General features: G+C 42.2%; 1 protein-coding gene across 10 annotated transcripts in view; it reads left to right on the forward strand.

Moving 5' to 3' along the window:
• Positions 1–14,447, forward strand: part of UNC5D (unc-5 netrin receptor D) — a 684,626-nt gene that overhangs the window by 613,178 nt on the left and 57,001 nt on the right. For all 10 annotated transcript variants that reach the window (XM_027529851.1, XM_027529855.1, XM_027529846.1 and 7 more), the window contains 2 exons: positions 3,304–3,468; positions 13,529–13,707. In XM_027529851.1, the coding sequence (XP_027385652.1) occupies positions 3,304–3,468; positions 13,529–13,707 (344 nt within the window). The remainder of the gene's footprint in view (positions 1–3,303; positions 3,469–13,528; positions 13,708–14,447) is intronic.

Below are 14,447 nucleotides of genomic sequence, written 5' to 3' on the forward strand. Positions count from 1 at the left end.
CAGAAAGACTGTAGAATGACAGTGAGAGAGATGGTGATAATCCGTTCATAAAAGGTAGACTTGGGCCTGCCCTGGTGGTCCAGTGGCCAAGACTCCACACTCCCAAGGCAGGTGGCATGGGTTCGATTCCTGGTCAGGGAATATTCAACATGCTGCATGGTGTCCCCCCCCCCCCAAAAAAAATGGTAGAATGTTTAAGAAAGGAAAGGCCAACTGAAATTATTTGTGCTGATTGGGGTATAATGTCAGTGATGGCTGTTAATGAAATAAAAACCCGAGATGTAGCTGCTAGAGTCCTCCAGAGAAATGGCAACTGGGCGTTTGTGAGCAGATGAGGATTTGAAGAGCTCAGTCGATGGAGAGAGAAGAGCTGAAGGCTGAGATAGGAAGTAAAAGTTACCCTGGTTTACTGAACCAGGACACAGCAGGAATAAGATTAGACAGCAAGGAGAAATGGCGGACCGTGTATAGTATAGAAGCATCTGGTATAGAATTTGGTGCAAGTGGACAGTCATTTTTGAGTGTTTTAGGGAAGGACTTCCTCTCAAGTTTGCTGGGAGGCCCACCAATCAGGCTTCCCTGGTGGCTCAGAGGGTAAAGGGTCTGCCTGCAATGCAGGAGACCTGGGTTCAATCCCTGGGTCAGGAATATCCCCTGGAGAAGCAAATGGCACCCCACTCCAGTACTCTTGCCTGGAAAATCCCATGGACAGAGAAACCTGGCAGGCTCCAGTCCATGGGGTCGCAGAGTCAGACACGACTGAGCGACTTCACTTTCACCACCATTCAGCAGTGCCCTCTGTTGCTGGGAGGGAAAGAGAAGAGCTCATAAGTTAGTCTCTGTTTAGGGAGAAAGTGGGAAAGAGGTGCCATTCACTGGTTCTGTGCTGCAGTCTTGCTGGTATATGAGCCAGCTGTGCCCCAGCCATGGGTTTCCTTGGTGACCATTAGCTTCATGCTTCTCCCAGCATTTGCCCTGGACAACAGCCTCTCTGTGGGAAAACACTAGGGAACCTTCCGGCACACCCAGCTCATCTTAGTTTCTCAAAAGACTACTTCCAACCTACTGGCGTTTCATTAGAGAATGGTTTGGGTCGAGAAAAAAATATTTTAATCAAGGGATTAATGTGCTTATAAAACCTCTGGAAAACCTGGGAGAGCCAAGGTCAGAGAAAGCCCCCAGAGATATGAGGAAATCAGCAAGTTCCACGATTTCAGGAAACCACCGCAACCCTGAAGCAGACGGTTCTCAGAAGCCCCTGCAAACCTCACATATGCTGTCAGCTGAACCCTTGAGGTTTGCTTGCTGGTACCAGAGGAACAGAAACCATTTCTTCCCTTCCTTCCAAATTTAAAACAAGTACCTCTCATTGGCAGAACGGAAATGTGAACTCCCTGCTGGCAAGGGCTGTGAAATGTAGTTTTCAGACTTCTAGTTCTTTCTGTGAAGGGGAGAACTGAGGATGGGAGAGAGTTGCCTTCTTCCTAATAGCCCACATTCTGCACAGGGATAAAGGCAGCTGCAGGGTCAACGTATAGACCTTCTCTGAGCCCTTAGTCCATTGCCTTCCCCTTGGTTCAAGTTTAAGAGCAAACAAATGAAACAACACCCCTACATCCCTTGGTGGGATGTGTGGTAGGGGTTAATGCCTGATTTCTTTTTCTCATATTTCCCAAAACTGGCTCTCCTGTACTCAAGTCTTCAACAATCTAAATTCCATCTCTCCCTGCTGATCTCCCCTAGCAAGTACCAAGAAATCAGGATCTTTGAGACTTCCTGCAGAGAAAAATGAGGAAACCTGCAAGTGTATAGCTTGAAGCTCAGGGATAACCAGGGAACTCTTGGTTCCTTAAAGTGGGTACATTGAATTCTAAACATGGCTCATGGTCTTGTAACACCTGCTGACACCATCACCAGTCACATTTCAGAGAATCAAAGTTCCAGACTTGATCCATCTTTTGCCACCTTTCAGCATCAATATTGGAGAAAATTGTGTTTGTAGTAACAGGTAAAAGACCAGATTAATGAGTCAAGGGAAAGAGAAAGAAGTGAGATGCAGTTTACTATAGGCTGGGAATATGAGGTCATTGCCAAGGACCATGGCCTGATTCCAGTAGGAGGGAAAGCCTTTCTGGTAGATGGAAGAATATCAGTGACTCGCTGACCTCCACTTCACATTAATATAAACCCACATGCCCGAGACAATTGGTGGCCAGCACTGGCTGGTCATGGGGAAAGGAGGAATACAGATTTTATAACTTCCCCCCAACCCTCATTTAGTGAAATGGCTTTTGCCACTCGATTGTAAGTCCCTATGAAGTGGAGACCAGACCTAAATTCTTACTATTCCTTTATTGTTTATTTAATACAGTGTCTGGTTATTAGAAGGCATTGTACATATAACTGTAGAGTGGATGAATTGAATGAATGAGGAATTGACAAAATAGATTGTTCTGGGCTAACCTGTTGTGTTTGTCTCTCTCTCTGGTGTGCGTGTGTGTGTGTGTGTGTGTGATCCTGCAGTAGGTGTCTCTCTCTGGGGTGTGTGTGTGTGTGTGAGTGATCCTGCAGTAGGTGTCTCTCTCTGGGGTGTGTGTGTGTGTGTGAGTGATCCTGCAGTAGGTGTCTCTCTCTGGGGTGTGTGTGTGTGTGTGTGATCCTGCAGTAGATGTCTCTCTCTGGGGCGGGGGGGGGCGGGGTGTGTGTGTGTGATCCTGCAGTAGGTGTCTCTCTCTGGGGTGGGTGTGTGTGTGTGTGTGAGTGATCCTGCAGTAGGTGTAATTTTTATGCTGGATATATAGCAACATTATGCTTATACAGTTCAGCATGAGGCTGTGGTATGGGCATAAGTTCTGGCTAGTCACTTCTTCATAATTTTCATGTACATGAGATGATAACATCCTACCCTGGGCTTAGGAAGCAAAGAGTAGGCGTCTACTAGGAATCCTCGAATAGGAGTCGTCTAAAGAATCTTTTTGTCGTGGAAAAACATGGTGATTAACTTTTGATGGTCTTCTTTCTCATTGTGTGTGTCACCAAGTGAAATCTGAGCTCTTGCAGCGTGGTTTTGGAATTCGAATGTTATCAATTGGAATTGACATTAATTACTTTTGTGCTGCCTGGCATATGCTAGGACATTATTTCTACAACAATTCCACCAGAGTCGCTCAGGCAATTATCTCTGCTGCCATCACCGTCATCATGATCATCCTAATTATTGTGATTAGGTCTGTCCTGCGCTCTGCTCCTCTCAGCCGGGCTCTGCACGCCCCAGCCCTCTCCTCTCCCCTCTGTCCCCCGCAGGAAGTCCCGTTCTCCCGCGTGTGGTGCAGTAACCGGCAGCCCCTGCACTGTGCCTTCTCCCTGGAGCGCTACACGCCCACCACCACCCAGCTGTCCTGCAAAATCTGCATCCGGCAGCTCAAAGGCCATGAACAGATCCTTCAAGTGCAGACGTCAATCCTCGAGGTGAGTCCTTGGTCTCCAGGTCACTTGACCTGTTTCTAAAGCCCATTATATACTTAGTTGTGCTATATGTATTGCATGAAAGAGATTCAAAATGCACTCACTCTTTTAATCCTCATTACTGATAAGGGAAAATCAACTTTTTCACAGGCTGAAGATTTGAACTGGGCCTGGAAACATAACCCATTAGAGCATAGGCTCTGCGGAGGGGCCTTTGGGGAAGGAACTGGTCCGGGGCTTTTTATACACAAAACCACAACCAATCGAACAGTTCATGGTAGACCTGGAATCAGCTGAGATTCATTATTGAATTGAGACACATACCATAAGAAAACACAAGGTTACACTGGGCTGCTTTTCTGCCAGTTCTGATGAGTTTCTAGAAGTCAGTTTCCCCATCTGTTATTACATTTTCAAGGCTTTGTTTCCTTACTGTCTTATAATTTTTTGATACCCTCCAGGATCAGGGTTCTACACATCCCCATTTCTATGAAGCCTAGAATTCATCAGTACAATAAGAGACAGGATGGATAATAATCTCACTCTCCAAAGAAAGGGCATAGTGCAAAAAGGGATAAGACCTTGTCCAAGGTCACATGACTACTCAAGGGCAGAGTTAGAATGGGAGTCAGAGGAGAAGTCACTTGGGAACTTGTGTGCTGCCATGGCTTTGATTGGCCCTAAGCCACTGAATGACTCCATGGCTCTGAGCTTCAGCTTATCGAGTAGACTATGGCCTTTCCTCCTGAATGAGTATTTCAGCAGGGGAGAGTAGCTGAGGGGAGGAATCAGGGGAGCTGATGACACCTTATTTAGCAATTTCAAGGTAATCCCTGGCTAGTTTAGAAAAACACACACACTGTTATGTCCATCTTAGAACATGCACCTGTGTATATACATATGGGCTTCCCTGGTGGCTGTGTTAAAGAGTCCACCTGCCAATGCACGAGATGCAGGCTTGATCTCTGGGTCAGAAGGATCCCCTGGAGAAAGGAAATGGCAACCCGCTCCAGGATTCTTGCCTGAGAAACCCCATGGACAGAGGAGCCTGGCGGGCTACAGTCCAGGGGATTGCAGAGTCAGACAGGACTTAGTGACTAAACATAACATATACACATGCACTTTTGTGTTTGCATATATAAATAAGACATATTCATTCGTTCACACTTAGCAGAAGATTTAACACCTTTTGTATCCGTACTATTCAATTTCAGGTTATGATTTTTCTCAAAACATGTAGTCTGCATCACCACTTTCCTCCATTCTCACCGCATTTCATTATTTATGCAAAATGAGCATTGCTGATTCCCCCAAATAGTTTCCTCTGAAGTGCGATGGCTTTCCAAAGGAGTGTGCCTCAAAACTGATAGCTGTCTTAACTGACATGTTTCTACCATATTTGCATTCGTTATTGCCAATTAGCATTATGCGCTAAGGTAGTCCTGATGGGGAAGGTAGATGCAGAAACCTCAGGCAAGATACATTTAGAGTCTCTTTTTTGAACAGTCATGGCATTTTTAACACAATACATTTCAAACTAAAATACAAATCGTATGGGAGTTAGTTCTAAAATAAAAGGCAACTCTTAGAATAGCTGCATTTCAGAATGAAGAGTGAAAGGCAGGACATAAAGGTGCCACTGATGAAAATTTCCGTAAATATCTATTAACAGGTCAACAAAAGAATTCCAGGTTTAAAAGGTTTTTTACTTTCTAAGGCATCCAGATTCAGAAAATCAGTTTCAGCTATTACAAGATGTTTGTGTAAAAGGAATGTAATAAGGTTGATACTACATCCTGGTACCTTTGCATCTTGCTTAAATAAACTGTAAAAGTTCATGGAGAGAAAATGAGCTAATAAACTTAATCTTCTTGACTCTCCCATTCTGATGCTTCGCAAAGTTTACAGTCACTTTGGAAAGCCTTAAAGAACATGACATCACCATATTTCTTGATAAAAGGAGGCAAAAGTATAAGAATAAGATTTAGATATTCAGTGTTGGACTACAGCTATCTGATTTGTAGGCTGCTGCACTTGAGAAGCTTTATTAACTTGTTTGATCCTATAAGAATCATTTCATTAATAACTTTAAGTGTCCCTGCTGAATTTTGGCCCAGTTCATCCACATGTCTTTCTACCAAACTATTTCTTAGACAGATCTCACTAACCATCATTTTCAATGTCAGAAGAAAATTAATTTTTAAAAGCCACTGTATTTCAGGTCCTATTTCATATGCTTTCATGTATAATGGTCAGAATCCTGTAGGTTAGTATTATACCATCACAATTTTAAACAATCTCAAGGAAGTCAGCCTTCTTATCCAAGATCATAGAGCAAACCAGATGAGTAGCCACTGAGAAACTTGACTTTAAGATCAAAGTCCGGCTTTCTATTCAGTGCTATATCCAGATCCCAATCAAGGGGGTTTAATTTCCTAGTCCTAACCATGGGCCTTGTCCATAATACAAGCCCCTCTTTTAAGGGCTGCTGCAGTAGCGACAAACATCGCAACATCAGCTTTTTTCCTAAGTCGAGGTAGATGAAAATTAGAAAATTCTTCCCTCAAGACTGAAGAAGAATGAGATGCACCTGTTTGTTTGTTGGGCTGGAATTAAGTATTCATTCTGCTGATCTTTAGGAACAGAATTGATTCCCTTCATAGAGGTCTGTTTGCAAAAGGATGTCTTGACTGAATGATCACTCAAGGTCCTTCCAACCCTGGGACTGTCTCATTGCTGGGAAAACACACATCTGGTGGTATATCTGGGATTAAAAAACATCTCCTCCCTAAAAATGACTTGGTTTTTATGGTAGATGGTTCAAAGAAAATGAAGATAAAGTTCTGAGAAAGTTGGGAATACTTGGAGAAAGGCAGGATATTTTTAAGATCAGATCAGATCAGTTGCTCAGTCGTGTCCAACTCTTTGCGACCCCATGAATCGCAGCACGCCAGGCCTCCCTGTCCGTCACCAACTCCCGGAGTTCACTCAGACTCACGTCCATCGAGTCAGTGATGCCATCCAGCCATCTCATCCTCTGTCATCCCCTTCTCCTCCTGTCCCCAATCCCTCCCAGCATCAGAGTCTTTTCCAGTGAGTCAACTCTTCGCATGAGGTGGCCAAAGTACTGGAGTTTCAGCTTTAGTATCATTCCTTCCAAAGAAATCCCAGGGCTGATCTCCTTCAGAATGGACTGGTTGGATCTCCTTGCAGTCCAAGGGACTCTCAAGAGTCTTCTCCAACACCACAGTTCAAAAGCATCATTTCTTCGGTGCTCAGCCTTATTCACAGTCCAACTCTCACATCCATACATGACCACAGTAAAAACCATAGCCTTGACTAGACAAACCTTTGTTGGCAAAGTAATGTCTCTGCGTTTGAATATGCTATCTAGGTTGGTCATAACTGTCCTTCCAAGGAGTAAGCGTCTTTTATTTTATTTTTAAACTTTACAATATTGTATTGGTTTTGCCAAATATCAAAATGAATCCGCCACAGGTATACATGTGCTCCCCATCCTGAACCCTCCTCCCTCCTCCCTCCCCATACCATCCCTCTGGGTCGTCCCAGTGCACCAGCCCCAAGCATCCAGTATCCTACATCGAACGTGGACTGGTGACTCATTTCATACATGATAGTATACGTTTCAATGCCATTCTCCCAAATCTTCCCACCCTGTCCCTCTCCCACAGAGTCCATAAGACTGTTCTATACATCAGTGTCTTTTTTGCTGTCTCATATACAGGGTTATTGTTACCACCTTTCTAAATTCCATATATATGTGTTAGTATACTGTATTGGTGTTTTTCTTTCTGGCTTACTTCATTCTGTATAATAGGCTCCAGTTTCATCCATCTCATTAGAACTGATTCAAATGAATTCTTTTTAATGGCTGAGTAATACTCCATTGTGTATATGTACCACCGCTTTCTTATCCATTCATCTGTTGATGGACATCTAGGTTGCTTCCATGTCCTGGCTATTATAAACAGTGCTGCGATGAATATTGGGGTACATGTGTCTCTTTCCCTTCTGGTTTCCTCAGTGTGTATGCCCAGCAGTGGGATTGCTGGATCATAAGGCAGTTCTATTTCCAGTTTTTTGAGGAATCTCCACACTGTTCTCCATAGTGGCTGTACTAGTTTGCATTCCCACCAACAGTGTAAGAGGGTTCCCTTTTCTTCACATCCTCTCCAGCATTTATTGCTTGTAGACTTTTGGATCGCAGCCATTCTGACTGGCGTGAATTGATACCTCATAGTGGTTTTGATTTGCATTTCTCTGATAATGAGTGATGTTGAGCATCTTTTCATGTGTTTGTTAGCCATCTGTATGTCTTCTTTGGAGAAATGTCTATTTAGTTCTTTGGCCCATTTTTTGATTGGGTCATTTATTTTTCTGGAGTTGAGCTGTAGGAGTTGCTTGTATATTTTTGTGATTAGTTGTTTGTCAGTTGCTTCATTTGCTATTATTTTCTCCCATTCTGAAGGCTGTCTTTTCACCTTGCTAATAGTTTCCTTTGATGTGCAGAAGCTTTTAAGGTTAATTAGGTCCCATTTGTTTATTTTTGCTTTTATTTCCAGTATTCTGGGAGGTGGGTCATAGAGGATCCTGCTGTGATGTATGTCGGAGAGTGTTTTGCCTATGTTCTCCTCTAGGAGTTTTATAGTTTCTGGTCTTACGTTGAGATCTTTAATCCATTTTGAGTTTATTTTTGTGTATGGTGTTAGAAAGTGTTCTAGTTTCATTATTTTACAAGTGGTTGACCAGTTTTCCCAGCACCACTATGGAAATACAAAAACCTCGAATAGCCAAAGCGATCTCGAGAAAGAAGAATGGAACTGGAGGAATCAACCTGCCTGACTTCAGGCTCTACTACAAAGCCACAGTCATCAAGACAGTGTGGTACTGGCACAAAGACAGAAATATAGGTCAATGAAACAAAATAGAAAGCCCAGAGATAAACCCACGCACATAAGGAGGCAAGAATATACAATGGAGTAAGCGTCTTTTAATTTCATGGTTGCAGTCACCATCTGTAGTGATTTTGGAGCCCAGAAAAATAAAGTCTGACACTGTTTCCACTGTTTCCCCATGAGTCAACAATAATAGATAAATTGTTAAAATGCATCATATTTCATGGTCACTACACTAATGCAGAAAGATTCTGTGTTAGGTGGCTTTAATAAGTTAGTAATAGGCCTTCATTGATTAATAATAATAGAACTAAAACTTTGAAGCTTCCAACAGATGTCTTTGAAATATGTACTTAAATATCCATCCCCCCCAAAAAAATTCTCACATATCTAAGCTCAGAGCTCCTCCTTCCTACCCTAATTTACAATAGAACCATGAGAGATAAAAGATACATGTGTGTGTGTGTGTATGTATATATAAACATTGATTTTAAATTAATTAATGCAGTGAGCATCTTCATTTGAAGGTATTTGGTTCTTTCTGCTCAGCCCCACATCCATCATGTCCCTTCATGCCTCTTATCTAAATGGCTTTCCAAACATAATCATTCATATCACTCAAATTTTAAAAGTATTTCAGTGATTAAGGTAATATATCTTTTCTGTTCTTCAGAGTGGCCATTATTATTCAGTCTTTAGAAGCAGGTTGGTTCTCCTTAAATTAACCCAACTAAATTACCTAATGATGATCACTAATTGATACCCTACAAAGCAACAGTATTGCCAATCTTAAAACTGGTGTGTGTTGTGTGTGTTTAGTCACTCAGTCGTGTCTGACTCTTTGCGACCCCATGGACTGTAGCCCGTCAGGCTCCTCTGTCCATGAGGATTCTCCAGGCAAGAACACTGGAGTGGGTTGCCATGCCCTCCTCCAGGGGATCTTCTGACCCAGGGATCGAACCCAGGTTTCCCACATTGCGGGTGGATTCTTTACCATCTGAGCCACCAGGGAAGCCCCGTGGACTGAAGTGAAATAATTTTGCTAATATTGAACAGAAGGGAAGAATCCCCAAGTCATTTATTTCCTCATTCCTTATTAATGTAACAATATTAAAGAATCTATCTTTTGGTAGAAACAACTTAAAATGGGAATCTTGCATGTTAAAATTTTCCCTTCAAGCAATGCTCTTATCTTTCTTGCAAAAGTGGTGGGGGATGATTTGTCTGTTACAAAGTCGACAGAATATTTGGAATTCCTCCCTGATTTACAGCTCCTGCATTAACCAGGTAGCAGCAGCTTATCTCTTGTGTGCAGAGCATGAAAATCTACTGTTCCTCTGCATATTTAATTTAAACCATCAGAAGATGCAGCCACTGGATTCTTCTTAGTTGGCCCACATGTCTTTTAGAATGCATCATAAATGTTATGTAAAGTGTCATCCTTACAATTGGGAAGTATTTACATTTCGAAACTTTGAAGGACATGGGAGCCCATTTATTAAAGTGTACTAAGCAGGAAAAAAAATACTTATTTTTAGAAGTCTCATGTAATATTTTATTCACCCTCAAATCATACCACTCTGTCCATTTTTTTTCTGAAGACTTTATGTATTGAGGTGGTCTTTCTTCTGCCAGCAGGAAAGACAGAGCTTAGTTGAGTTGGTCCAGTCAAAGATGCCATGAGAGCATCTGTCTCTTGTCATTTTTTGGCGTGGATAACCTGTTCCATTGGCAAGCCACCTTTTCACATGTTATCACTCTTTAGTGCCATTTTTACAATAACAACTACCATATTATCTCATATAGAATTCCTTTTATTCTCCCTCTGGTTTTTACTATTCATTTTAAGGACATTTTCCTGCCTTAAGTCAGGAAATATTTAAAGAAACTATTCCCACTTGATTTGCATTATTAAAAGCTAAAAGAAATTTTACATACTATGATAAAAAATGATACAACCTATTTTATGCAGTAAGAAGTCTGAGGTAGTTTATTTTATAAACATCATATATATTGGAAAGGAACTGGCTACTCTGCCAGAAATAAGCACTTATCCAGTCAATTTCTGTTCATTCAACAGCTACCCATCCTTCAAGATCAACTCAAATGCCTCCTCCATGAAGCCCTCTTACTCTTTTTTTTTAATCTTTATTTTTTAAGTCCTTTTTTTTTTAACTTAAACATCCTATTTTATATTGGAGTATAGCCAATTAACAATGTTGTGATAATTTCAGGTGAACAGCAAAGTGTCTCAGCCATACACAGCCATGTATCCATTCTCCCCTAAACTCCCCTCCCATCCAGGCTGCCACATCACATTGAGCAGAGTTCCCTGTGCTATATAGTAGGTCCTTGTTGGTTATCCATTTTAAATACAGCAGTGTGTACATGTCCATCCCAAACTCCCTAACTATCTCTTCCCCCTATTCTTCCCCCTGCTGCTGCTGTTAAGTCGCTTCAGTTGTGTCTGACTCTGTGCAACCTAATAGACGGCAGCCCACCAGGCTCCCCAGTCCCTGGGATTCTCCAGGCAAGAACACTGGAGTGGGTTGCCATTTCCTTCTCCAATGCATGAAACTGAAAAGTGAAAGTGAAGTCACTCAGTCGTGTCTGACTCTTAGCAACCCCATGGACTGCAGCCTACCAGGCTCCTCTGTCCATGGGATTTTCCAGGCAAGAGTACTGGAGTGGGTCGCCATTGCCTTCTCCGATTCTTCCCCCTAGCTACCATAAATTCGTTCTGAGTCTCTTTTCTGTTCTGTAAATAAGTTCCTGAAGTCCTACTTTTAATTCTTGAAGTATAATGCTAATATCACTCAGCATTTTTCCGAACCACTCTGCCCTGTGGGTTCTTGTTAGCTGTTTTGATGCAGGGTGGTGTAGTGAAGTAAGTCCTGGTAAAGGTGTTAGGGTATCAGAATTCTAGTTTCAGCTCTGGTAACATCTATCTGGGTGACTTCTACCAAAGTTTATAACCTCTGTGGAGTCTATTTTAAAAATGCCAGAAGACTGATTAGGAAATTGAGCCTGAGGGAAGTCCTGTAGCACCCAAGGTCACTGAGCTAGAAAATGGAAACTTGTACTCCAAAGCAAGACCTTTTTGACTCTGAAAACCACACTTTTTCTGTTTATGCTAACTCAAAAACTGGAAGAATTTGGATGAGCATTGTTCTATAATGCTCCAGGGATTAAAACTAAAACCAGTAAGTAGAATTTGTTGAATCTGGTAACATGTATTTTTAATTTCCAAGAACAAGATATAGTATGTTGCATTTCTCAGATGTATTTGACCATGGGACTGCTCTTTCTCGGAATATCTTCTGAGATGCCCTGTGGGAATGCTGGGTTAAGGCACTGGATTCCAAAACACAGACCCCCAAAGGTCACTGTCCTAAATGGTTACAGAAAAAACAAAAGATATATATATATATCACTCTTTAAAAAGACCTTTGCATGAACAAGTTTCCTCAGTTAACAGATTTTTGAAGATATAAAACTCACCAAGTCTGAAGTCATCTAGCTGTGTGATCCTGGACACTAGCTGAGAAGTGCTACTGTGGCTGTGGTGTCCACAGTAGGAAGGTGTGTAAGGGTCAGAAAAAGCATCAGGGGAAGGTCACAGGGCAGTTCAGGAAGGGCATGAAAGGTCAGCACAAGTTGACAAGTTCCTAATGCAAAGGAGAGTTTCTTGGGGGTTAAACAGTGCTAACTAGTCCCTTTACCCAACCTCAGATTTGTGTTTTAATTTCCCTTTGTATTAGTTTTCTTCTGTTGCATAACAAATTACCACACATTTATCAGAAAAAAACAACACCCATTTATTGCCCAACATTTTTTGTAAGGCAGAAGTCTAGGCGTGGCCTAACTGGTTTCTCTGATCAGGATCTCACAAGGCTGAGGTCAAGGTGGTGGTGGGAGCATATTCTCATCTAGAACTCAGAGGGTTTTTTCTAAGTTTATTAGGGTTGTTGACAAATTCAGGTCCTTTGGGCTATAGGACTGAAGTCCCCCTTTTCTTGCTGGCTGCTAGACAAGGTTCACTCACAGCTCCTAGGGAACACTCTTAGTTCCTAGCCACATATCCCCAGGCCCAGCTCCCAACCATAGGCAGTTCACAGCATGGCTGTTTGCTTTCTTCCAAGACACCAGGAGAGATACTTGCAGATAAGAGCTGTATCTTTTCTCTCTTAAGGGCTACTTGATTAGGTCAGGTCCACTCAGCAAAATCTCTTAGTCAATTCATAATCAATTGATTAGGGACATTAGTCATATCTGAAGAATTCCTGTTGCCTTGTAATCCATCATAATCATGGGAGTGATTCAAAATACTCTTCAGGCCTTAAAATTCTGTTAGTCCATATAAAACTTTCAGCAACCAATTCAACGTGATGGATAGATGTGTAATTTCACATTGGATATGATGAACTAACTGCCATGATGCACTGAAATAACCAATCCTCACTGGACAGCTCTAAGTCAGAAGAGTGGGCATTCCAGCAAGCCGGGAGCTCTCCAGCCTGGACCACTCCACGAGCTAATGCACATCTCATCACTGACTCATGGCTGCCTCCTATTTTACCAAAGCAATTTCATTCTGAAACAAGACCAAAATATTTACTATAGAATCACATGTTAGGATTGGGAGAAACACAAACTTGAAAATGATCAACATACAATCAGTTCCCCTTTGTAGCTTTCCTGACATGTGGCTTCCCAGCCAACTCCTTTGATCAGCCCACTCTCTGATCAGTTCTGACTCTCAGAAGGTCTGCTTACAATGAACTGAAATCTGTCACTGGGTACCTTCTTCCAACTGATTCTAGATTTTTTTTTTTTTTTACATTGAGAATATTTTTAAAAATCTAATTCTGCTCTCAGCTGAGACCTCCTTGGATATAGGAAGCTGAAGGTTGTGACTCCCCTGAGTGGAAGAGGCTGCTGTAAATCTCCAGTCTACGATTTATTAAGCTACTAGAGACGTTATTTACTATGTTAGGAGAGAGAGAGCTTGTCCATGTATTTTATAGACTCCATCACAATGAGCAAGCATTTTTTGCATGTGTGTTAATACAACTTTTCTCAAAAAAAGAGTGTTGATCAGTAATGCTGCTACTTAGCTCTGATCGTTTTCTTTGTTTTGTTTATAGAGTGAAAGAGAGACCATCACTTTCTTTGCACAAGAGGATAGCACTTTTCCTGCACAGACTGGCCCCAAAGCCTTCAAAATCCCCTACTCCATCAGACAGCGGATTTGTGCTACGTTTGACACCCCCAATGCCAAAGGCAAGGACTGGCAGATGTTAGCACAGAAAAACAGCATCAACAGGTAACTGGGGGCAACTGCTGAAAGAGGATTTTACTAAATGAACTTGAAAAATAGAATGGGTTGGGTATATCCACGTAGTTTCCAGGCCCTGATATCTGTATGGATTCCTCTGGCCATATTTCATGTGATGTCTGGCCAAGGTAGTGGGAGAAGAGCAAAAATATGATGAGTGTGTGTGACCTTTCCCGCCACCACACTCCACCTTTGGGGATGTCATGAGAAAGTCCTACTTTGGTCCTGATCCCAACTACAACTTTGCTAACTGGGCCGCCATAATGGGGGTTTAGACTGTGTCATCTTGGTACTGGTGAGGGATCTCAGAGTCTTGAAAAGAAACCGAGAAGCAAGTTTCTCACACCTCCTCTCCCTGCTAGGGTAACCTTAAGCATTATTTAATCCCTAATAAGAATATGCTCAGGCTTCACTGGAGGCTCATTGGTAAAGAATCTGCCTGCCAATGCAGGAGACCTGAGTTCAATCCCTGGGGTCAGGAAGATCCCCTGGAGAAGGAAATAGCAATCCACTCCAGTATTCTTGTCTGGGAAATCCCATGGACAGAGGAGCCTAGCAGGCTGCGTCCATGGGTTGCAAGAGAGTCAGGCATGACTTAGCAACTAAGCAATAACAAAGGATATGCTCAGCCTGAAGAGCTGGGTGCCTGAATATAAAAAAGGAAGTTTGAGATGATACTTCCCAGGTCTGAAGGCAGAGGGTTTTAAAATAAGCAAAAGATTACGTAG

This window comes from Bos indicus x Bos taurus, chromosome 27, assembly GCF_003369695.1.
Source record: "Bos indicus x Bos taurus breed Angus x Brahman F1 hybrid chromosome 27, Bos_hybrid_MaternalHap_v2.0, whole genome shotgun sequence".
In the NCBI taxonomy this organism is placed as follows: domain Eukaryota; kingdom Metazoa; phylum Chordata; class Mammalia; order Artiodactyla; family Bovidae; genus Bos; species Bos indicus x Bos taurus.